The 23,455-nt window shown below is 37.1% G+C and overlaps 3 protein-coding genes across 3 annotated transcripts in view; 1 reads left to right on the top strand and 2 right to left on the bottom strand.

Annotated features, from left to right (window-relative positions):
• Window positions 1–5,017: 5,017 nt before the first annotated feature.
• nrros (negative regulator of reactive oxygen species) lies at window positions 5,018–12,284 on the bottom strand. Its single transcript, XM_065258478.2, has 3 exons — window positions 11,403–12,284; window positions 9,589–9,706; window positions 5,018–7,123 (listed from the first exon to the last, which is right to left on the bottom strand). Exons 2-3 carry the CDS (start codon window positions 9,691–9,693, stop codon window positions 5,171–5,173), a joined length of 2,058 nt encoding a protein of 685 aa, XP_065114550.1. The 5' UTR covers window positions 9,694–9,706; window positions 11,403–12,284; the 3' UTR covers window positions 5,018–5,170.
• Window positions 12,285–14,442: 2,158 nt separating this feature from the next.
• On the bottom strand, window positions 14,443–18,539 carry fbxo45 (F-box protein 45). Its single transcript, XM_065258481.2, has 3 exons — window positions 17,993–18,539; window positions 16,960–17,316; window positions 14,443–15,300 (listed from the first exon to the last, which is right to left on the bottom strand). Exons 1-3 carry the CDS (start codon window positions 18,329–18,331, stop codon window positions 15,115–15,117), a joined length of 882 nt encoding a protein of 293 aa, XP_065114553.1. The 5' UTR covers window positions 18,332–18,539; the 3' UTR covers window positions 14,443–15,114.
• Window positions 18,540–20,029: 1,490 nt separating this feature from the next.
• arhgap29a (Rho GTPase activating protein 29a) overlaps window positions 20,030–23,455 on the top strand; it is a 47,442-nt gene continuing 44,016 nt past the window's right edge. Inside the window, exons 1-2 of the mRNA XM_065258479.1 lie at window positions 20,030–20,182; window positions 21,369–21,741. Of these exons, the coding sequence (XP_065114551.1) occupies window positions 21,459–21,741 (283 nt within the window). The 5' untranslated portion in view covers window positions 20,030–20,182; window positions 21,369–21,458. The remainder of the gene's footprint in view (window positions 20,183–21,368; window positions 21,742–23,455) is intronic.

Raw genomic sequence — 23,455 nt, forward strand, 5'->3', positions numbered from 1 at the left:
TGACCGACCAATCAGAATCAAGCATTCCAACGAAGCATATAATAATATTTAATATCCTTAAATGTACATCTGTTAAAGTATTGCTTGAGCATATTTTTCCTAGTTGATTTATTTATTTATTTATAAATTTAGGCTACAGCTCATACAGGCCTACGTCATTGTTAATTTCCTGAGGCTTGTGGGTTATTAATATTGTTGTTGTAACTCTTGTGTAAATAAATGTTGTGTTGCTCAACTGGTAGAGCATTTGTGTTCGCAATCCAAAGGTCATGGGTTTAATATGCAGGGAACTGAAAAGTCATATGTATATGATTCAAAACATATCTTGTAATGTAAGTCACTTGGACAAAAGTGTCCACCAAATCTATGTATACGTAAAGTGATGAGCAGTGGCTTAAGGGTTAAGAGGAAGTGGTGCTGTTGACTTCCTGTGCTAATTCTCTGCAGGTCATCATGTTGCCACCCGTTACGCAGCCTCACATCCCGAGAGGGCACGATCAGTTCCTTCCCGAAAATACAACTGTGAGAAATGCATTTTTCTGCTTCTGCATAAATTCATGAGCAAGATTGGCAGAGGGCCCTTGTTTTTAATGTAAATTCTAATGGTCCCTGTGGGTCTCTATTGGTAATGTGTTGGGCTATATTGGTGGGATGATATCTGCATGGTTGACTCTATAAAGGAAGTGTGTTATGGTTTTAATGGTAAGCAGGTGATGGTTTATAATAGTATTTGTAAACAGTAGAATTTGTTGACTTTTTGGATTTTTCTCATTTAATTTATCGCTGGGTTACAACAACATACATTGTACACATACATGCAGTGTATTAAATCATCTGGTACCATCACTGAACCACCACTTACAGAAAAACCACACAAATTTCATTTGCTATTTACCCGTGAAAATGTGCCCGCGTGAAATTCACATGTGTAAAGACACGTGTGATCATGTGAAATTTTGGTTTAGGTGTGAATGCTCCAGTACCATGTTGTTGGTGAATCCAAACAGAAAAAGTAAGCGAAACTATTTTAGCTTATAGTTTGCACCTAACTTAATAGATACCACAACATCATCACACCGTGATTTATAACTACATAGTGAAACATGAAAACATATAGACTTACTACAACCTTCCATATACAGTATTTCGGCTCATGTTTGCCAGAACTCTTCTCTCATGCCAAACTTGGATTAGGCAAAAACATAAACGACAGTACGCTTTAAAAAGGTCCTATTAGTACCTCTGAGGCACAGGGTACTTTTGGTAAAGGTACCAGCCTGCATAGTGACAGCTTTTGTACATTTTTCTGAGAGTGCATTGAGTTTTTTTATCAAGGGGAAGTTGTAGTCAAGTGCAGCTCATTCAAGTTCAGACCAAGACCAAATACAGTCGAGTGAAAATCAAGACCGAGTCCAGATAAAGCTGTGTCTCGAGTTTTCGGCCTTGATCTGGACTCGGACTTCAGGGGTAAAAAAAAAAAATTCTGATAAATTCTATCCTTCAAATGAAATTCACATGCACAGTCAATAAATGAGCATTAACATTTTTGCATTAACAGCAAAAGTGTCAAGTTGCTCAAAGCACAATTCCTCTTTTTTTTTTATGTTTGTGGCAACATCGTTTGCCTCATAAAGTTATAAACGAAATTCTTACAAAAGTGACTATTTCTTAATGCTATTCCTGGAATTATTGTTAGCAATTAATCATTACATAGTAAAAAGCATGCAATCTTTTACCTAGAATCTAGTAACTCGCTCCTTATCTTAAACAACTTAATAAATCCTTTGCAATGCAATGCAATGGCCACTTTTTAAAATCCAGTAAATTCTTGATAAATAAAATCCTATCCTATACTAACTGAGCTTCCTGTTTCGTTCTAAATATAAGTCTGATAACATCAAAGGTGTTGCATGCAGGGTTTCAGCATGTTGACTAAATAATTTCTAATAAGATCTCAGATAAGATCCCTAATAATTCAGGTTAAATACTAAAAGATATCTGAAGCTCACCCATAATATTTGCTTTAATCCAAAGCAGGGCATCAGCTGTAAGCCAGCATCTGTGAAACGCTCCCTAGTTTCTCTTTTCTCTGTTCAAACCGCCATGACCTAAATCACCACAGCGGTATTCTGGTTACACTCTGGTATGCACACATGGCTCTCGGCGTACCAAACACGCTTATACATATCGACACACTCCACCACGTTCCCATGCTGACTGGCTCACTGACCTTTACCATCATTTTTGTGTTTTTTTATAGCTTGACACACAAAATCATGCGGAGGTCCCGTGTAGACTGACGGGTTGATCTGATGCATGGTTTAGCGGTCCAACTATGATGCTCCCTATGTCAATAAATTCTAGCTTTGGTCAATGTGGATACACACTGTGGCCACATTATTTGTCTGGTGTGTCACACAATTGGGACATTATACAGTACAGTATTGCTTCACAGATCCGAGGTTTTTGTTCACACATTTGTTGGACACACTACACTGTCCCAATTTGTCAGATGCATATGAATTGGTACCATTAAGGTACTAATATGAACTCTCTAGGAGTACTTTTTGAAAGCATTGCACTGGGGACCATTTAGTGCTTTTATTTATTTGACAAAAACACTCATTTTTATCAGCTGTATCAGTTGCACTAGAGTGACCTTATCGCTTTTAGCGATCTTGTAAAAAAAGCTTGTATTAAATGAGTATGCGTAGATTGAGCAATGAGATCCCTTACGCCCTGCCCCAACTGCCTCCGCGACCTCAGCATGGAGCAAAACCACACCACCCTCTCTGAGACCGAGAGCTGGCCAGTTTCCACAGGTCTCAACAAAACAGGAAATTTCGTGTTTCCTCTGTTAGCGTCTGCTCGTAACGCACAGCTTTAGCGAACCTGCGAAATGCATTATCGCAAACGTTGAGATCCCTTTAAATCCTGTGATCCCAATTTAGAAACGGGAGATTAGGATTCATGCATACTTCAAGCATCGTGTCTGCTATTTGCTGTAAACACAATGTCAGAAAGTGTGAATTATACCACGGCTCATTGGAATGCTTGATTCTGATTGGCCAATCGCAACATTTGCAGGTTTGTTATTCCCAGATAACAACTACTCGAAACTAGTAACACACGGTAACAGGTACAGTTGAATATTACACAAAAATGAAATATGAATATGCCTTTTAATATTATTTTTACAAACGATTAAACCAAATAGTGTGTTCGTGACATTTGAAGGTCTTTTCTTATCTTAAAACCGAAAGTAATCAGGTTTTCCTTGTCTGGTTTTCGTGAAATAAGCCCTTTCCGCTTCACGTTGAATCCTGATCACACAATCTGGGCTTATTTCTGCGATAACAACCGGCTGCCTATACATTATCCCTTAACTGATGTCATGTACATGCCATAATGCTGATTACAAATGTATAATAATAAAGGCTCTTAAATTGATAGTTCACTTTAAAATGAAAATTCTGTCATCATTTACTCATCCTCATGTTGTTTTAAACCTGTATGAATTTCTTTTTTCTGATGAACACAAAAGAAGATATTTTGAGAAATGATGGTAAACACACAGCAGTAAGTGACCATTGACTTCCATAGTAGGAATAAAAATATTTTGAAAGTATTGTGATAAATGATAAAGAAAATATTTTGATAAATGGTGGTGGGCACACAGTTGACGGTACCCATTAAATTCCATCATATTTTTTTATTCCTACTATGGAAGTCAATGGTCACTATCTGCTGTGTGTTTAACATCATTTCTCAAAATATCTTATTTTGTGTTCATCAGAAAAAAAGAAATTCATACAGGATTAGAACAACATGATTTTAAGGTGAACTATCCCTTTAATTGTCATGCTGTATTGTTCCATAAAAACCTTTAACATCCATAAAAGATTTCTGTTTCACAAATGGTTCGGCACAGTCTGAATGAATTTTCAAAAACATTGTCCCTCGCTGTCACTGTGGTGGTACCCTTTCAAAAAGTACAACCGTGCACCTAAATAGTTCATATAAGTACCTCAGAGGTACATATTGGTACAAAAAAAATCATATTAGTACATTAACCCTTTAACTGGCGCAGCCCTTTTTGAGTGGGGGGTGGTGAAAAGGTACAGCTTCAAATTAATATAACTCTGGCATTTTATTTATTTTTTTGTCTAGAAGCCTTATTTTTGGTCTTGTTTTAAAGAAGACAAGTTTTTTATGGAACTATCGGTAGATGAAAATATTTTTTATAGCAGTTTACATTTATTTGTAATAAACAAATAAAAATTCAATATAGTATTATTTTTAATACATAAAATTATCAAAAATCTGAGGTTTGTGTTGGTTTCGCTGTAAGGTTTGCTGCATGCTCTTGTTATGAATAATAAATTACAGTTACTGCATTATTATTACTGCTAAAAGAATTTGAAATATGAAAACTACATTCTTAGACATTTCCAACAATATATAGTTTGTCGAGATATATTAACATTTACATGAAAAATATTGAAGTAAATGTAGGTGTCCCGCTTACGGGACAGCGCCAGTTAACAGGTTTAAAGGTATATGCTGGTACCAAATAATGCATATTAGTACCTCAAAGGTACATATTAGTACCAAATGTATGCATATCTGTACCTAAAAGGTACATATCTTTTTAACTGGTACTTTCCCAATGAAAGCTTGGGACCATTTTTGGAGCATTAAGGCCGTTTCACACGGTACGCGGCAAAATCCTATTCCTTCTCCGGACATGGTACTTCATAACAGGCGCCGTTGAAGATAAACATATTTGCACTAAATGCTGCACAAAACGCTTCCAATACAAGAGAAAAGCTGAAGCCGCGTGACAATTTTGCCGCTTACCGCGTACCGTGTGAAACGGCCATTACTCTTCACAGAATATATAGGGGAAGGTTATTTAGACTATAAAAGGTTAAGAAAGAAATGGTTCCTCTAAAAACCTTTGACTAAAAGGTTCTCTGGTGAACCAGAAATGGTTCTTCTGAGTGCAACTTAAAGACATATCATGAAAAATCTTTTCAGCAGCCAAATTTGAAACATCTCACAAACTTTAATGACTATAAAAGTATATACATCCACATGCTTACAGACCAATGTGGTCTAAATATAAAGAGAATATCTTATTCATGTTCTGTTTTACAATTGCATGCTTTCAATAGGAAGTGGGCCTCCAGCACCTCTTCTTAATAGCGCGAGGCAACATTTTTGGCTTGAAAGTGAGGAGGTAAATGATAGAGATGCCCACGATGGAAAGGCTGACTGTTGCGAAGAGGAGAATGTACCAGACAATTGATTCTCCATTGTTGGTGTGACCACAGCGAACTGCATTGAAGAGCACGACTTTATGCCACCTGTAGTTTGAGTCCAAACAAGTAATTTCTGATTGATCGACAACTTTGATGCTGTTATATTCCTTGAACGTCCTAAACCAATCTAATTGGCAGCAGTTAAACGCATTTCCGTTCATATAAACGGCCTGAAGTCTCTGAGCCAGTGTGGCGGCGTGATCCAACGGGATGGTTGTCAACATGTTATCCCTAAGGTCCAGAAGATTTAGGTTTAATGACATCAGAGATGCAGGAAGCTCCGATATAAAGTTTTTCGATAGGTTTAAAGACTTCAAACGGGTGTACGGAGAAAAGTCAAAGTTTTGAAACCCTGTGTTGCCAAGTCCCAGGTGCTGCAAAGTGTCAGTGAGACCTATCAAAGATTCTTGGTTTATCTGTAGATCAGGATTATTGGACAGTTCAAGGTGTGTTAGGGGCGAGCCCTGGAATGCTGAAGACGGGATGTTTTGAATGCTACAGTCCGCAAGATAGAGATGTTTCAGTGTAACAATGTTGGACCAAACAAAACACGCAGAGAAGCTCATGTAGTCCGACTCTTCGGAATCACATACGTCTACCGGGTTATGACTGAGGTCTATTGTGGTGATACTCGGTAGACTGGTGAATATTCCAGGTGGGAACTTCAGCAGGCCATTGGAGCTCAGATTCAGATATGTGAGATTATTTAGTTCGCTGATGGACCGTTGGCTTGTTTTCAGCTCGATTAGTCTGTTTTTGCTAACATCCAGTTCGTACAGGGTTACGGGTAGATCTTCAGGCGTCAAACTGAAGGACTGCAAACAGTTCCTTCTCAGCTTTAGCCAGTACAGACGTGGCATCTGTTGAATAAATCCTTCTGGGAAGTAGTTCACCTGGTTCCCGCTCAAGTCCAGTAGCTCCACGTGGGAAAGATCGCCGTGGAGACTCTCATTCCAGAGATTCATAGTCACATTGCTCACGTTCTTCCCTAGGTTGTAGTATTCAACACTGGTGGTCCAGTTTGAAGATGCGTTATTTGCCAAGTGTTGGTAAAAGTCTATCAAATTATTGGACAAAAACAAAGTCTTTATACGGTTTCGAGTCGGGAGGAACGGAAAGAAAATCAACTGGTTATCGGACAAATCCAGCGTCTCTAGTTGAAATGTCTCTTGTAAATCCTGATTGGTTATAAACCATTCGATTGAATTATGGCTGGCGTTTAAAACCACTAACTGGGTCATCTCAAAACCGACCAAACATGGCAAGCAGTTGAAGGCCAAGTTCAACCTCTTGAGTTTCTTCATGTGGTCAAACGCACCATCAATCTCAAACAACAAGTTCCTCTCGACGTTCAGCTCCTTAAGCTGATCAAGACCTCTAAACGTTGACCTGTCCAACCTCAACATGGCGTTCCTGGACAAGTACAGCGTCTCAATAGAGGACAGGTTTTGTAACAATAAAGCCACCATGTCCTCTGTGAGGCCATTACCTGAAAGATCAAGAGTCTTTAATTGAGTCAGATAGCTTAATGCCTGGGCGACTTGCTCGTGTCCGTAACAAAGCTCGTTTTCGGCAAAGTTAAGGTTTTGTAGAGGAGATTTGGAGAATACATTTTTCTCTACTGTCCTCAGGTGATTGTTTGCACAGCTGAAGGTTCGAAGGTTAGGGTACCTCGAGAGGCAACCGTCCTGTAAATTTACAAGAAGGTTGTTGTCGAGAAAAATCTCTTCGGTTTGTTGTGATAAATGGGTTGGTACTGTGGAAAGCTGAAAGTTGTTGCACACAGCAGTGTTTTGAATCTAAAAAGACAGAGAGAGAGAGAAAAGAGGATATTCAAGACAAGACTGTGACTGTTGACAGTATTTTTACACATTATGGAACAGAAGTTTTAAATAGTTGTGTGGTGATGTGTGACTGTGTATAACTTCCACCACACTTTTAATAATAAAGATTTCTAAAATGGTCTATGTCGGGTTGTATTACATGAAGAACCTTTAAAGTTCATAGTAGCCTAAATTTTTTTAAATAAATGTTGTTGTTGTAGTGGAAAAACTATCAAAATATTAGGAAAAATGGTATTGCTACGAAAACCCGCTTTTAGAATCAGTACTCAGTTCAGACGTTTCATTTTAAACTTTAAACCACAGCCTGGTTTTAGCTGGTTAAGCAGGCTGGTTTTAAAATGGTTATCTGTTCTTAGCTGGTCATGCTGGAAGTTTGGAAGATGAAAGTAGCGTTTAAGCTGCCTTTCAAGCCTGGTAAAGCTGGTCCTCCATTCTGATGAAGCTCGACCAGCTAAAAAAGTGTCCAGGCAGGACTAGTTTAGGCTGGTTTTAGCTAGTCTTTTCAGTAGGGAGTTAAAGGAATAGTTCATCATTTACTTTCTCATGTTGTTACAAACCTGTATAAATTTCTTTGTTCTGATGAACACAAAGGAAGATATTTTGAGAAATGCTTGTAACCAAACTGTTCGTGGACCCCATTTACTTCATTAGTATTCTTTATTCCTACTATGGAAGTCAATGGGGTCCACGAACAGTTTGGTTAATAACATTTCACAAAATACTTTCCTTCGTGTTCATCAGAACAAAGAAATTTATATGTGTTTGTAACAACATGACAGTGAGTGAATGATGACAGAATTTTCATTTTTGGTTGAACTATCCCTTTAATATACAAATTAACTATAACTAACTAAAAATACAAAAATGTTCAGGTGGGTTATCTAAGAACTGTGCATAATCTAGATTTCCTTGGTTAATTTATTATTATTTAAAAAGAGTAATGTTTTACATGAATAAACCGATAAAGGCATTAAAGGGATAGTTCACCCAACTTTTATCATTACTTACTCACCCTCACATCGTCTGAACTCTCATTGTCTTTTGTTGTTCTTGTGAACTTACTGCAGTTTTTGGGGGGATTTTCTGGTTAATATAGGAGTGGATGGTGACCACCTCGGTGGAGATAAATAAATAACTCCACTTAAGTGTCCTAAAGACAATAACTTTTCTACTTTCTTGCTGTGGATATCACTGTTGTTTCAGTTACACATTAGTTTAGAAACAGAGAATGTGGACTGAAAGAGAGGCAACACTTAAAAAAAATCAGCATTTGGGTTCTGAAGAAAAAAGAAAGACATTGGGGTTTCAGATGATAAGGGAGATTAAATAAAGACAAAATCTTAATTTTTTTCGGTGAACCATCCATTTAATTCCTAATAGTTGTGTAAGGTAGAAAAAACACCTCATGGTGACCACTTACCACAAAAAAATGTGAATCCAGCTGTTTTTATTAAATAGACTTTATGTGATTTTTTGAAAGGCCAAGTTATCTTTTAATTGAATTTACCAAAATATCAAAAATTTCAATATGAACTTAAATATATTTTTCTTAATAGTGCAGTATATTCTAACTGTATGTTAACAATTTTTATTTTATTTTACCCAAGACATTTTGGCAGAAACAACTGAGAAAAAAATAATACAACAATCTAAGCAATAACATTTTCATCTGGCTGCACATTCATTTCTACTAATATCACAGTTTTCTCATAAATGAGATGTGTTGGTTAATATAGGAGAATTCAATGAGGAGTACATATTAAGTCTTTCCTGTTTTAGTAAAAAATATAAAAACAGCACCAGAGCAATTCCAGTGTTATGGATGTGACATTTTCAGACAAATATTAAAATATAATTTCTTAGAGAATGTTTTTATTACCACTATATTAAACCATCTGTGTATATTTATATTTTCTGAAACCTCTGATGACAGGGTCCAGACATCCAAAAAACACCAGTCTATACTTTTTTTTCTATTTTAAATAAAGTACACATGCATATGTTACACATACATACTTTGTAGGAATTCTGTGAATTAAAATGCCCAAACCAAAAGCAATAATACCCAACAAATGGATAAGCTACGCTGCTCCTCAAGAAACAAATAATATATTTCATTTTCATTTTTGTGTATGCATTTGAGAAAGAAACAATATTATAGATGTGACATTTTCTGTTATAGATGTGACATTTCTGAAAGCTGCACTTGCCTACCTAAACTCTAAAAAATACTTGGTTATTTTTAAACCACTGGGTAAATACTGGCCCAATAATGTATGGGCAATTATTTGAAAAAAAGTTAAACAGAAAACTTGCATTTGTATTAGGTGACCAAATATTGACATCTGATATATCATTAAGCCTTTAAAAAAAAAACATAAGGTTGACATGCATGGAATTGCTCATAATTTTTCACATACCAGTCTGCAGGGGAGGGCCTGTGGATGTCCAGAAGCCGAAAACAGGACCAGTATCGATACCACGGCATGATGGACCAGAATGGACGGACGATCAAAAACCGGCATCTTAACATGATCGCTGTGATGATAGTAGGACAGAGCATTAGAGCACTGTGATACCAACACTCTCAAAAATAAAAGTTTCCAAAGCGTTCTCTATCCGAAAGGTTATTCAATGTGAAACTGCTTTAACAGCTTTTTTCCGCATTAAATAAATATACCTCATGAGGAAAAACTTTCACACCTATAGCGGTCTATTATGTGACATAAGCAGTGTCAAATTGTGGCTTTAGCCAACATCAAGCCAGAGGTGATGTTTTTGATATTAGATCAGACCGAGGTTAAACATAGATTGGTTACACCAGTGGTTCTCAAACTTTTTCGCAATGCGGCCCATCTTTTGTACGGTGCAACAGTTCATGCACTCTTAGAAAGGATTTACACATCTTTGTGCATTAAGCTTTTAATACATTATGTGTAATTTGAACACATTATGTGTTGATTTTGTGTTTAAAGTAACTTTAAATGTGTTGTTTCAATAATAATAATCACATACAGAGATGTGTGGATTCCAGGACAACGCATTTAGTGTGTTGTTCCAGAATCAACACTATTCTGTTGTTTTTAACACATCCGTTTTAAGAGTGTGGTCCCATAAAGGAAAATTTATGACATAAAAAATAAAACTTAAAATTTGAATTAAACAAAATTATACAATGTAGTCCTGTTTAATTACATAATTTATCATATAATCATATAATAATATTAATATATTTAATTAAATGTCCCCCAGTTTGAGAACCACTGGGTTAGATGCTTCACGGTCATAGACGAATATATCCATGACCCCAAACACTACACTATAAGAAATTTAAGTCACATTTTTAAAATGACAAATTTGAACCCAACTTATACAAATAAAGGTGCTTAAAACTTTCTTTACAGCGATGCCATAGAAGAACCATTTTTGGTTCCTCAAAGAACCATTCGGTCAAAGGAACTTATATGAATCATTTCTTTCGTACCATTTAATAATAATAATAATAATAATAAAAACGTTTGTACTACAAATAACCTTTTTTAAACTAAAATGTTTTTTTTATGGAACCATGAAGCAAAACATGGTTCCTCTATGGCATCGTGAAGCACATTTATTTTAAGGAGTATATAAAAATGCTGGAATTTAAGGACCAAACCACAAATATACAATACAAAATTTTAATATCTGAGTATTTTCTAGTCTTCAAAAGGAAAACACCCTGTGGTTATTTGAGTGAATCTAAGAGCACTGACTTCCACTTAAAATCCAGAAAATAAAATGAATAACTAAAATTGCTGACACAGTTCGGAAAAAAATCTGAAAGGTCATCATTTGTTTAGCAAATGCTAGTCGGTTTGAATTTTATTATCTTATTCAGTGTGATTTTTACACTTTAAGCACTAAGTCTCCAAATACTTTATAAGCTGCTGTGTATCTAAATCAGATCACACACACCTGCACCAGCATCATTTCAAATACAACAATCATTTAAAATGCATTGATATAAATCTAAGCAGTTGTAGTTTCGATCCCAAAATGACACATAAACTATCACCAGTGCGTCCGTAAGTAGGACGCTTGACCTCTAACCGTAAGCGTATACTGTGAGAGTTACACTACATGAAAGATTCAACCAAATATGCATTTCCCATTTAATGAGATCTTTTCTGTTTTACACTACACTACACACAAACAAACAAACACACACACACGTGGGTATAATGTGCACCCTTACCCTAGCGGCCAGGATCGTGCCCTCCGCTCCACTGTGAAGTTCACAGTAGACCATTACATCGGTTTGTGGGGAGGTTCTGCTGGCTTGGAGATGCAAAGTGCCTGACATCTGCATCTCCGCTCTTGTCTTTAGTAATTGCGGAAGCAAGCATGCAACGGAAACGCATGTCACATGAAGCCAGAGATCGTATTTTTCACACACCCACTGCGGGGTCAGAAATATGCATGTTAAATTTGAAGAAAAAAAACTGACCACATCCCACAACAGCAAACGCATTTCAGTTTCAGAATCAAGCCTATGATGAAGATATCAATAACTGACATACGATATCGATGTATAACCGTGGGAAGCACATTTGAAAACGTATGTGCAAAATAAAAGAGTTGTTGCACAAACATTTTAACTGTAATTCGGTCTTGTTCAGTAGACCACAAACTCTACCAACAGAACACGCCCAACGCACCCACTGCTGGTTTCACCCATCAGATACTACTGAAGAGGAAACCACCAAGAGCTCACACCCTTCCTGTCACAAAGATGCTGCTCCATCGTTTCTGCTCGTTTCAACTGTTCTTAGATCAGATGTCACGAGTTGTGAAAACGGTTGTGAAAACTTTCACGCGTGACATATTTCAAAACTCATTTGGAGATAATCGTAATGTTCACGATGGTTATATATGGCCGTATGGGTTTCTTTTTAGTCAAATGTGAAGCGAATAGGAAAGCTGCGTGAGGTGAAATGGTCATATTGCATATTTTGTAAAAAAAAGACTGTAAAAGCACCACAATTTGCACTTCTATCAAATAGGCATTAATGCTTTACAAAAATATACAACTTTCATGACATCAAAATAACCATGACTTGATCCTGTCCGTTAAAACACGATGGGAATCCCCTACAAAGGAAGGATCTAAAAAACAGATTATTTTTAGATTACAGATGCATTCTGCATAAACAACCATAAATGGTTAATAAACTCTCATTCCCTGAAATAACAAATTTAAAAATAATTTCTTGGAAAAAGCCAAATATGAATATGTGGTTCTTGTAGAGCGATGGATCTCAGCCTTTAAACTTCTAGGCCCTCATATGTCCACAAAAACATGAAGCCCCCTCCTTCTACCCAGAGCTTTGGGTAGCTGAAAAGATGTATATTTGATAAATAACACGACTTATAGTAAATGACACTACTATAAATAGATAATTAATTGCTTAGCTTGTTTTGTTGCATATTTTATTCATCTTGAGCCCCCGGTCGAGAAAGAACTGTTGTAGAGGAACTCAAGCTGATAATGGACGCCACCTTGTGGTTGAGGGGAACAGACAATTTTATTTAAGGGGTACATGTCATGAATAGCACACTTTTTCCATGTTTAAGTGCTATAATTGGGTCCCCAGTGCTTCTATCAATCACAAAATGTAAAAATGAACAACCCAGTAACTTAGTTTTGGTAAACCATTCATCATTGAAATGTGGCTCCCCTTTTGATGTACGAAGGGGATCTTATTATAATAATACCGCCTCTTAATCTCTTAATCTGCAGTATCCAACACTGCCATTTAGTGCAGAGATCAACTAAATTTGCATTTAAAAGGACAAAACGGCACATTTTTGCTCACACCTACAAAGTAGTAATTTTTTTGTAAATTTTTATATTAAGTTATAATAAATTCTCTATATGGTATTTTGAGTTAAATCTTCATATATTTACTCTGGGGACACCAAAGATTTATTTGACATCTTAAAAAGTCTTGTGAAATGTCACATTTAAAGGGTACCTTGATACACATATATGGCTTAATAGATTAACACTGGGATTGGTTGTATGAATGTGTAATTAGAAGCAATACAAATGTCATAGTTTTAGTAAACTTTTCACTTTGAGGCCAACATTTATGTTGACATAAATGATGACCAACACAGGACAAATGAATGATTATCAAAATAAAGACTATCTTAGATAAGAAGATGGGAATGCAACAACCATTACAAATCATTGACCCAGAATGCAATATGCTTGAAGCATATTGGTGGGCGCCATAGCTATTACACAGCTATAAATATTTAATGTGTTTCTATCAATGGATTTTAGCAGTAGACGGAAAGTATTAAACCATACAAGTCTTTATAGTTGAAGTGCCCTTTAAAGGTGTAATAGGTCCATTAAAACATTTTTGTTATGCTGGTTGAAAGTCTCCTCATTTGCAGAGAGGATGGGATTGAATGCCTTTAATGCTATGAGGCTAAAGTTAGCATTTTCCAAATCACCAACTGCACCTTTAAAGGTGCATTGTGTAACTTTTAGAAGGAACTCTTAACAGAAATGCAATATAATATACATAACTATACATAAACTATATATTTTTTTTAATTACCAAAGACTGAGCCGTTTTTACACTTACAGTGCACTACTTCCTGAACTTCAGCCAGCTCCTTGTTTCCTGTCTGCCATTATTGGACAAACTGATTAATCCAGGTGTGTCTGATTGTTGTTGTTGTGACTACTGTGGTCAGGCACACCTGGATTAATCAGTTTGTCCAATAATGGCAGCCAGGAAACAAGGAGCTGGCTGAAGTTCAGGAAGTAGTGCAGCTGGGCATAAAGCCTATTAACCATGGTTTTACTACAGTTAAAAAAAACATGGTTAGTGTAGTAAAACCATGGTTTTGCTGATAGTAATCAATACCAAAAAAAAAAACATGGTTACTACACTTTTACCACAAAAAAATCATGGTTAATTTTCGTAACGTTATCTACATACACTTACATGTTAATCTGCAAAATGTATGTACAGTAGCACTAAACAGACAAACTGTCCTACACAGCGCATTTCGTCACTATGAAATGTTTGTCCTGTGGCAGCTACCGTAGCTTCTCACTGCATTTCGAAATTGAGGTTATTTGCAATTAATAATCTTATCACTAGATGCCATTAAAAACCCACATTACACTTTTACGGATTTCTTGAATCAAACAATATTAACCTTTTATAGACAAATGAATAATACCTAACAGAACACACTGAGATACATTCACAGACTGGCACAATTTAGAGTTTATTTGTAGTCTCCATACCCTCAGTTATAGCAAAGATAGACCTTAATAAATAAATACTATACACTTCTACATCACAGTTAAAATGTACAGTAACAAATAGAATAACAACAAACTACCTTTGCCTGTCCTTAAAAAATAAAAATCAGAGGAAGAGACGCATATACTGCATGCAGATAACTGCTCTGGGGAATAAAACAGTAAGATATCGGTACGTCATTTTGGCGTGTGGTCTTCATGACATTTACCTACATGTACGTTTGTATATTTGTTTGGAAGTCTGACCCATCGTGGTCTTCAGATAACACAGTCCTCTTCACAGTCACTCCATGCGTGTAAAATTTCAAGTTATTATAAAATGTTGCCACATGTCTGATCTATAATTTGGCTTTTAACCTATTTAATAAAAGCGAACAGCTGCCCCTGTGCAGTTCTTAAATTTCATTTAAATCAGGTTAAAAAAAGTGTCCCAGGTCACCAAAAGGACTAAAAGTAAATAGACATTTAACTGAGTTTCGCAGATGTATGTCGGACATCCTCACCTTCAACAGGCCCTATCCAACAACAACAACTGATTCTCCCAGGACGGCCTGTTTCTAAGTCCAAATGTGAAACTGTGCCAAGCAGCGTTCCCCTAGTGGCACCAAGATCCACCTTATCCATCCAGAGGTCGTCCTAGGTATACCATTGTCACTTCAGTGTTTCCGTACACGGCTGAGACAGCAGGAAAGAGGCAGGTTTTGGGCAGGCCTCTGAATGCCACGCCAAGGAACTCAAAACCTCGCTCGAAGGCTAGTGTCTTATCATCCATGTCTAGGATCACACGGATTCTCTCCCCGATCTGTCGAAATAAAAATGTATGAGATATGGCATGTAAATAAAATACAGAAGTGTGTGATGATGTCACTGATTAAATACACACAGGGCTCAACATTAAGGACTGCCCGGTGCCCCGGTGCCAGCATACGAGATGCTCGGGCCAGTAAACAGTATTGTCACTTGCCCGATCGGACCAGCCAGTTTTGGTGGGGCCACTGGCCTGATGGGGCCAGTATAAAAATTATTTGCGTTAAGCCCTGCACAGTCTTTGTTCCTGTAGCACACTGGTAAAGTCTTTACTGGAAAATTGCAGTTATTTTTAAAATACCAGTAAATATGTTTGCCAATTTACCAGTAAGAGAAGTTATAAGATTACCAGTAATTTACAGGTACAATGCTATGTATAAACAGAGAATAGGATTACCGGTATAACGCACTTTGTGCTGTGCGCCAATAATACTGTAGCTTTCTGACAATGATGACGTGTTAACCTCCCTCACTGTTTACGGACGTTTCTTTTTACACGGTGCTTGAACACATGGAAAATGCTAACTTGGCTAAATCTCTTTAGCAGTGTTGTTTATAACAGTTTATTAATTGCTGAATTGCCCACGTTCTTTGCACACTTACTGCGAAGCCTCATGTTTAAAGATTACATATAATGCACAACAGTGTTCGCCACAGTTGAAGAAACAACAAACATGGCACTAATATAAAGTCATCACCCACCATTGCACCATTGTTTACGGCGCAACACCGACCTCAGCCCGCTGTGGCCTGACAGAGTTTACCGCTATTTTGGCACTGATGTGTGAGTGATATCTTATTGGTAAAAATATGCACGCTTGGTGCAAGTGTGAATAGCACATTTATGTATTTACTGGTAAAGTCATTCAAGTTAATTTCATGGTAATTTTTACCAAAATAACTGTGTGAACAATTCTTAAGAAATGCATGGACTGATAAGATAAACAACTCAAATTCTCAGTAAGATGCACGGTCAAAAGTCAGTCTGGATAATATCGATCTGTTTTTGTTTTGTCATGAGGTCTGATAAACTAACCTCTAACAACATATAAAAAAAAAGTGCTTGGCCACAGTTTATGTCAACTTTCTATTTTATCTGGATGGTTCTTAAAGGGCACCTATTATACAAAATCCACTTTTACAAGGTGTTTGGACATAAATGTGTGTTGGTAGTGTGTGAACAAAAGCACCCTAAAATAAAAAAAGTCTCATTAGACTTGCTGTTTTGATTCTCTTAGCAATGTGATGTCACACTGCTAAAGCCCCGCCCATTGCTGCTGACTGACAGTCTTGTATAACCATCATTTCTGCCTTCAGTTGAAAGCTGTCTGCTATTTCTTCTGTGCTTCTTTGCACGATTTTAACCAAAGCATCTCTTTTGATAAGGGAGCGAAGAGCAATAGCTCATTTGCATTTAAAGGAACACACACACAAGAAACAGTGTTTTTGCTCCCACCCAAATAGGGACACTTTGGACATGCTATCATAAACGATCTGTGCTGTATTGTGAGCTGGAACTTCATAGAAAAATTTCGGACACACCTGAGACTTATACATATTGTAAAAATGGGCATAATATGTGCTGCAAACTAAGACTTTATGCCCACAGCTAAAATGTGAAGATTTAATGTTATAACGTCACAAACTATGTTACCTGGTACTTTGGTGCGTTGTTACACTGGGGGAAGTTCCCATTGACCTCTCCGTTATGAAGCAGATTATTGTCTACTAAATTCCATCCCCAGCTCTGGTCATCGCTGCCTAGAAGTGCCACATAACCCTGGCACTGCATGGGAGCCCTCTTGGTCGCGAGGCCGATCACCGCCACCGTACCAAGAGGTCCCTCCCACCAGATCTCCCAAGCATGCCGACCCTCCGAGAAGCCGATCTTTCCGCGGGCACCGTCGGTGCTTTGGGCGATAGGGTTGCGATGCAACGTGAACCCATTTTTCTTGATGTATACGTTCCTGGAGCAGTCGTGAGAGCTCAGGGCGTGCTGGAAGGACTTTAGCTGAGGACAGGGAAGAAGGGTCATTTTAATCATTGACATTTCCAAGTCACTGCAATCTTATTTGCCACTTTTATGTACCATGGTGTTTGAGAAGAGAAAACCACAGTTTAGGCTATCTAAAACAATAAACAACACAAAATTAAATACTTCGATTTATGAGCGACATAAGACATTGGACACAAGTGCAACCTATGAGCGACTGCACTTATGTCTAATATTTACAAATGACGTCATCCATTAAAGACCATCTTGTTTACCTACTCATCTGGCTGAATTCAAAGATGGACAGTATAAAATCCAGAACACATACACAAAATTTTTATGAAAAACCACAATAAATACATAACAGAATATTTAATGGTTATAATGGGTATTGTACGACGTTTAATGGAAACTAGAGGGGTCCCTGTGGGTCTCTGCTCTGGTAATATGCCAAGTTATATGGGATGTTATCTAGCTGAATAAAACCTATAATACACTATTAAATCCTATTAGAATAAGGGACAAAGCACACTACATAAAGAACTGTTGTAATGGTTTTAATGGTAAACTGCGTATATTTATTAGATTTCTTTCGTCGTTGCATCGATGGTGACAAATATGGTTACAAATAACGCTACCTTTTTTGCATATTCAATGCATGAGAGTCATATTATGACATTCATTTACATCTTACTTTATCTTTATAAGTGGTGATGTTGCAGAGGATATCAGAGCGCATCGCTTCATCACTGAGCACCCGGGCGCACAGACTCCGCCACACCTCACTGTTTTCATCCGCCAGACAGTTGTACCAGTGCCAGCACACCAACGAGCAGTTACTCAGATCCGACAGATCCAGATAGGAGAAGACTTGCTCGAGTACTCGGCTGGGTAACCGGCCCGCGATTCCCGATCCTCCGCCTAATAACGCGACAGATCCGGATCCCGACGACGACGAGGAGGAGCAGCAGCCCGGGGCGGCGGCAGCGCCCAGCCCCGCGCACTGCGTCCCTCCACCGGCCGCGACAGACATGTCAAACTCCTCCGCTGAAACCAACCGTAATTAAAAACTCACAGCCGGATTCAACAGCATTGAAAGCGGATCGGGTCAGAACCCCGTCGCGATCCAGTTGAGGGTGTACGGTTGACACATTTTGCCGTGTTATTGCAGTTGCGGCCAAATGGATCAAATCTGTGTGACTATTGTAAGGATCCTGGCCGGAGTGTGTAAAACAAATACGAGTCTAACATTCGTAAGAAATAGCACGGATTTGAAACTATCGTATGTTTATATTATTACATATAAAAATCATAAGTGTGCACCGATAGTGCACAAGACGTTGAATAGAGGTAAACTCGGTACAGTTTCAGTTTTATGTTATACGCTTCTTGTAGGACCTAGCAGTTGACGTAATTACGTATGCAAAGCGGGGGAAGGGGTGTTATATGTAGGACCACTAGAGGGCAACAAAGGTAAAATAATTATAAATTACTATTATATAAACATAGATTAAATACCGTAGTAGCATAAATTCACAATATTTTACAATAATGTACATATAAAGCATAAACTCGTGAATTATCTATTTTAATACTAATAAATAATATTCATAATAATATGTGTGTACATAGGCTACGTTTTGCCTTCTGTCTATTTATATAGCTCACTTAAAAATAGAAATAGAAAGCCTAAGTGCTCTGTTATTAATAATTAACCTTATTCCTGAACCTTCATGATTACAGAATGTTGATATTGACTAAATGCAAAATTTTGTCACCGCAAATTTAAGTTTTTCCTCAAAATGTATATTTTGTATGAGAATATGCAGTTTATTTCACCTTGTTTATGGAAATATTATACTGATGTCTAAGTGATTCATTGTTTGGTGCTTATGAATGCAGCTAGACCTGATTGATCATTAGCTCTAACGGCGCCAGCCAGTGAATGCATATATTTTCCCATGAGAAAGCATATGAACCAGTATATGTTTCAACAGCATTCTACATGCACACATATAGTACACTACACCCACACAAGTCAAAGAAAATAATTAAAAGAATATAGCTTTTAGGCTGGAATGATGCATTATCTAATGCATTATCTATTATTTAATCTGGTTTACAAACATTGCAAAAGATTGCAATAAACCATGTAGTATGTTATAATTTATATTTATTAAACTAATAATTTAGCATAAGCTATATTCATATTTGTGGTATCTGGTACTTTTAGTAAAAAAATGACTTTGCTACTTTAATTAAGGTTCAGCGTCTGAAATACTACTATTTTTTAAAAGTGTAATACATTTTAGATTTTAAAAATCCTGTTTGGCAAAATAACAAATTCAACCACTAGATGGACCACTGACTGGGCACAGTTTTATTTAGATCCCTTGTAAACATTAGCGACCAAAATATCTCACATTTAGTCCTCAGACCCAATCATTATAAAAACAACTAATCTATGAGCCAATCTAATTACTTTAAAAAACCTCCTTCACGCTTATAGTAAACCAAAAGTCAGTAAATGTATGTAAGATAATAATTATTAATAAAGTAATAGATTACATTTTCTTCTCAAAAACAAAGAACAAGTGTACGGTAAATATTTTGACCAAAGCGCTTTAAGAGAGGGCATAGGCACCTGTTGCTACAGGGTGGAGACTAAGGACCCGCCTTATCACTCACATAACCAATCAGGAGTGAGATTTCCATTAGAGGGCGGGGCTATAGCAAGAGGAACGTAAGAAGCAACTCTCACGCATTACTTTGGTTGACGAGACAGTTACGGTGCACGGACGGGGATTTAATGCTATTTTGGATATTAAGTTTTAGTTTCTGATGTCCACCCATCTCTGTGCAGTGATCCAGACATGCTTCTTAAGTAAGTGTGCTTTTTGTAATTTAATAATTAATGTGATACCGAATACAGAGCCTAAATAAAACTTAACTAGGCTAACTAACGTTAACCGTAATGGGCGCCGTGTCATACAATATTTCATATATTTTATATTTCAACTTCAAGACTGGCTGAAACTCGTCTCGATGTACGATGACAGCAATATTTTATTTGAAACTTACATTTAGTTTACTTTTCTCATGATATATGTAAATCTGAGTTAAGTTACTATGTGCACTATCTTGTTTTGGTTTTTCGACTATTTAATATTTAAAGTCGTGTATGGTTTTGGATAATAGTATGTATTGTAAATAATGTTAGTATTTATGTATTTGATGTGATTGTTTTCTCATTTTGCTTCATTCTACTACACTAGTTTTAACATAGTTTTGTTATATATATATCAATATATAATATCTATATATAATATATATATATTTTTATAACACAAAATGGCAAATAGGCCATTATATAATTATGAACCATCAGCTGTTTACCATTTAAACCATTACAAAATACCTTTATGTGTGTTTTGGGTCTTATTCCAGTGTGATTTAATTTTGGTTCAGATCAAATCACACCAACTGAACCCAACACACGAGTAGAGCCCATTATAGTTTCCATTAAAACTATACAATTCCCATTATAACCATTAAATCCACTAAAATGTCCTTGATGGTTTCTATTGTATTTTTATTTAGGAGGGAACTGCGGTAACAATGTTTTGTTGTTGTCATTATTTATTATGCAATTTAAAGTTTGAAGTACAGTACAGTTCGCATATATTATAATAGTAATGACAGTATTTATTTCCACATTCTTATTTATTTTCCTAATAAATTTATTTTCTAATAATGTTTATTATGTCCTACAGACAAGATCAAACTTTAAAATTCCTGGTCTCTTTGTTACTAATATAGCATTCCTCAAAAGCCATATCAATGTATCTGTTTGGTTTCCTTATTTAATATGTTAGTAACGCTTTTTGTTTAGTTGTATAAATCAGAATTTAGTGCACAAGACATTACTATTAGTGCACGGCTTGGATTTCTCCCCTGTGTAGGTGAATAAAATCCAGTGAATAGAAGCGTTTTCGGCATAATCAGGTGAAAGTGGTCTTGTCTTTAAACATTAGATGTTTAAATATACGTTTACTCCATTGTGCACACAGGCCCTGCTGTCTGTGTTGAGGAAGCTTTGGGAATTTGAGAATCTCCAGGGGAATTTGCACAAGGTTCCTTTCAAACTGGATGCAGCTGGGATGCTCGCTGCCGGGATGCTGCAGCAAAGCAGTGGAGGATCGAACAAGCGCTCGCTGGGAATTGCACGCTTGTCCAACTCCAACTTTTTTCCCCTCTCCTCCGGCCCAGGGTCCTCGGGTTTGGGCCGAAAGGTGAAGAGCGGATCCCTCAGCTCCATCAGCTCTGGGTCGGACAGCGTGGACACGGCAGGTGCCGATCCCGAATACATAATGCAGCTGGTCAACGATGTGCGGAGATTTGCAGAAGTGCTGCTTCACCTAAAGGAAGCTATTAATACCAAAGGTACAGTAAGATAAGTAACATACTGGGATTTTATTTGCAGTCCGGGTGTAAATTTGCAGGCCTTGGTTGCACGGTCGATGACCTTTCTGTGTCTTATCTGTTTGGTTACCATCAAGGGAAAGTTTTATTTGACATTGACACTGTGAGTTCATTCAACAATGCCAGAAATGTTAAACAAAGATAACACCAGAAGTTAGTTCGTCACTAGTTTATTTGTCTGTATTTTTAACCATTTGAAAGATAACGTTTGGAGTATTGGTTTGTAAACCCAAGCCATGGGTTAAGTCAGTGTTGCTGACTGAGTACCAGCTGATCAGTGTGTAAAAGTGCAACAGTGTCACTGTTTATGGCTTATGGCTTAGATAGGAGAACATTTTTTGTATGATGGCCTTGAAGGAATAATTTACTTAGAATTGAAAAATATCCCATTATTTACTCTCCATTATGCTATCCTAGGTATTTATGACTTCCTTTCTTTCTTTAAACACATTTAGAGTTACACTCACCTAAAGGATTATTAGGAACACATGTTAAATTTCTCATTAATGTAATGGTGTAATGGTGTGGGGGATATTTTCTTGGCACACTTTAGGCCCCTTAGTGCCAATTGGGCATCATTTAAATGCCACGGCCTACCTGAGCATTGTTTCTGACCATGTCCATCCCTTTATGACCACCACGTCCTCTGATCCTCTGATGGCTACTTCCAGCAGGATAATGCACCATGTCACAAAGCTCGAATCATTTCAAATTGGTGTCTTGAACATGACAATGAGTTCACTGTACTAAAATGGCCCCCACAGTCACCAGATCTCAACCCAATAGAGCATTTTTGGGATGTTGTGGAATGGGAGCTTCGTGCCCTGGATGTGCATCCCACAAATCTCCATCAACTGCAAGATGCTATCCTATCAATATGGGCCAACATTTCTTAAGAATGCTTTCAGCACCTTGTTAAATCAATGCCACAAGGCAGTTCTGAAGGCGAAAGGGGGTCAAACACAGTATTAGTATGGTGTTCCTAATAATCCTTTAGGTGAGTGTATATTAAGTAATATCCAGACTTTCTAGTTTGTCACAACACCACAGATAAATGTGATATTAACTGTCCAACCAATTGTGAATTATTAAAAATTGCCAAAAAAATAAAATAAGTTCACAAAAATAAGCACAATTAACTGGGGGCATGTCCACTATCGGTGCCAAAACCTGCCACTCATGAAAAAGCTGCCGTGTCTCTCAACTTTCAAATAGCGCTACAACCTAAATGGATGCTTGCGATTGTGTTAGGGGTGGGGCCATGCTCGGGGGCTCCAGTGCATCATCAAGCCACTGTTTTAGCTCCGCCCCTAAACTCAGAAATTTAGAAAAACTGTTTAACAGTTTAACAGAAATGGACAGCTTTTGACAAGTATGTAATTGTTTTACTCGTATTTGTAATCTCGATTAGTCTTTTGGATTAGTTGTGCATCCCTAGTACTACATAGTTCACCGTTTTTGTAACATGTTTCAGTAATACATTACAATGTGTATAGAGACAACTCTCTGAAATGACTTTACACAGACTTTTATGTAAAATCTTTAATCATAGTTACTATTTGTTTTAAGGATAAACTCCATAATAAAACAGCCACTCTGTAATCTTAACTGGAGTGTATTTCAAACATTAAGAAATGTTTTCATAATAAAGAAGTGAATGTAGATTAACAGGATG

Source organism: Paramisgurnus dabryanus, chromosome 22, assembly GCF_030506205.2.
Source record: "Paramisgurnus dabryanus chromosome 22, PD_genome_1.1, whole genome shotgun sequence".
Taxonomy (NCBI): domain Eukaryota; kingdom Metazoa; phylum Chordata; class Actinopteri; order Cypriniformes; family Cobitidae; genus Paramisgurnus; species Paramisgurnus dabryanus.

What these genes read in the sequence shown, in the direction of transcription:
- nrros (XM_065258478.2), bottom strand. Translation starts at nt 9,693, where the DNA reads ATGCCGGTTTTTGATCGTCCGTCCATTCTGGTCCATCATGCCGTGGTA. An exon ending in AGGCCCTCCCCTGCAGACTG is followed by an intron (nt 7,124 to 9,588) that starts GTATGTGAAAAA and finishes CTGTCTTTTTAG; the next exon opens with ATTCAAAACACTGCTGTGTG.
- fbxo45 (XM_065258481.2), bottom strand. Translation starts at nt 18,331, where the DNA reads ATGTCTGTCGCGGCCGGTGGAGGGACGCAGTGCGCGGGGCTGGGCGCT. An exon ending in TCACCACTTATAAAGATAAA is followed by an intron (nt 17,317 to 17,992) that starts GTAAGATGTAAA and finishes CCCTGTCCTCAG; the next exon opens with CTAAAGTCCTTCCAGCACGC. An exon ending in ACAACGCACCAAAGTACCAG is followed by an intron (nt 15,301 to 16,959) that starts GTAACATAGTTT and finishes TTATTTCGACAG; the next exon opens with ATCGGGGAGAGAATCCGTGT.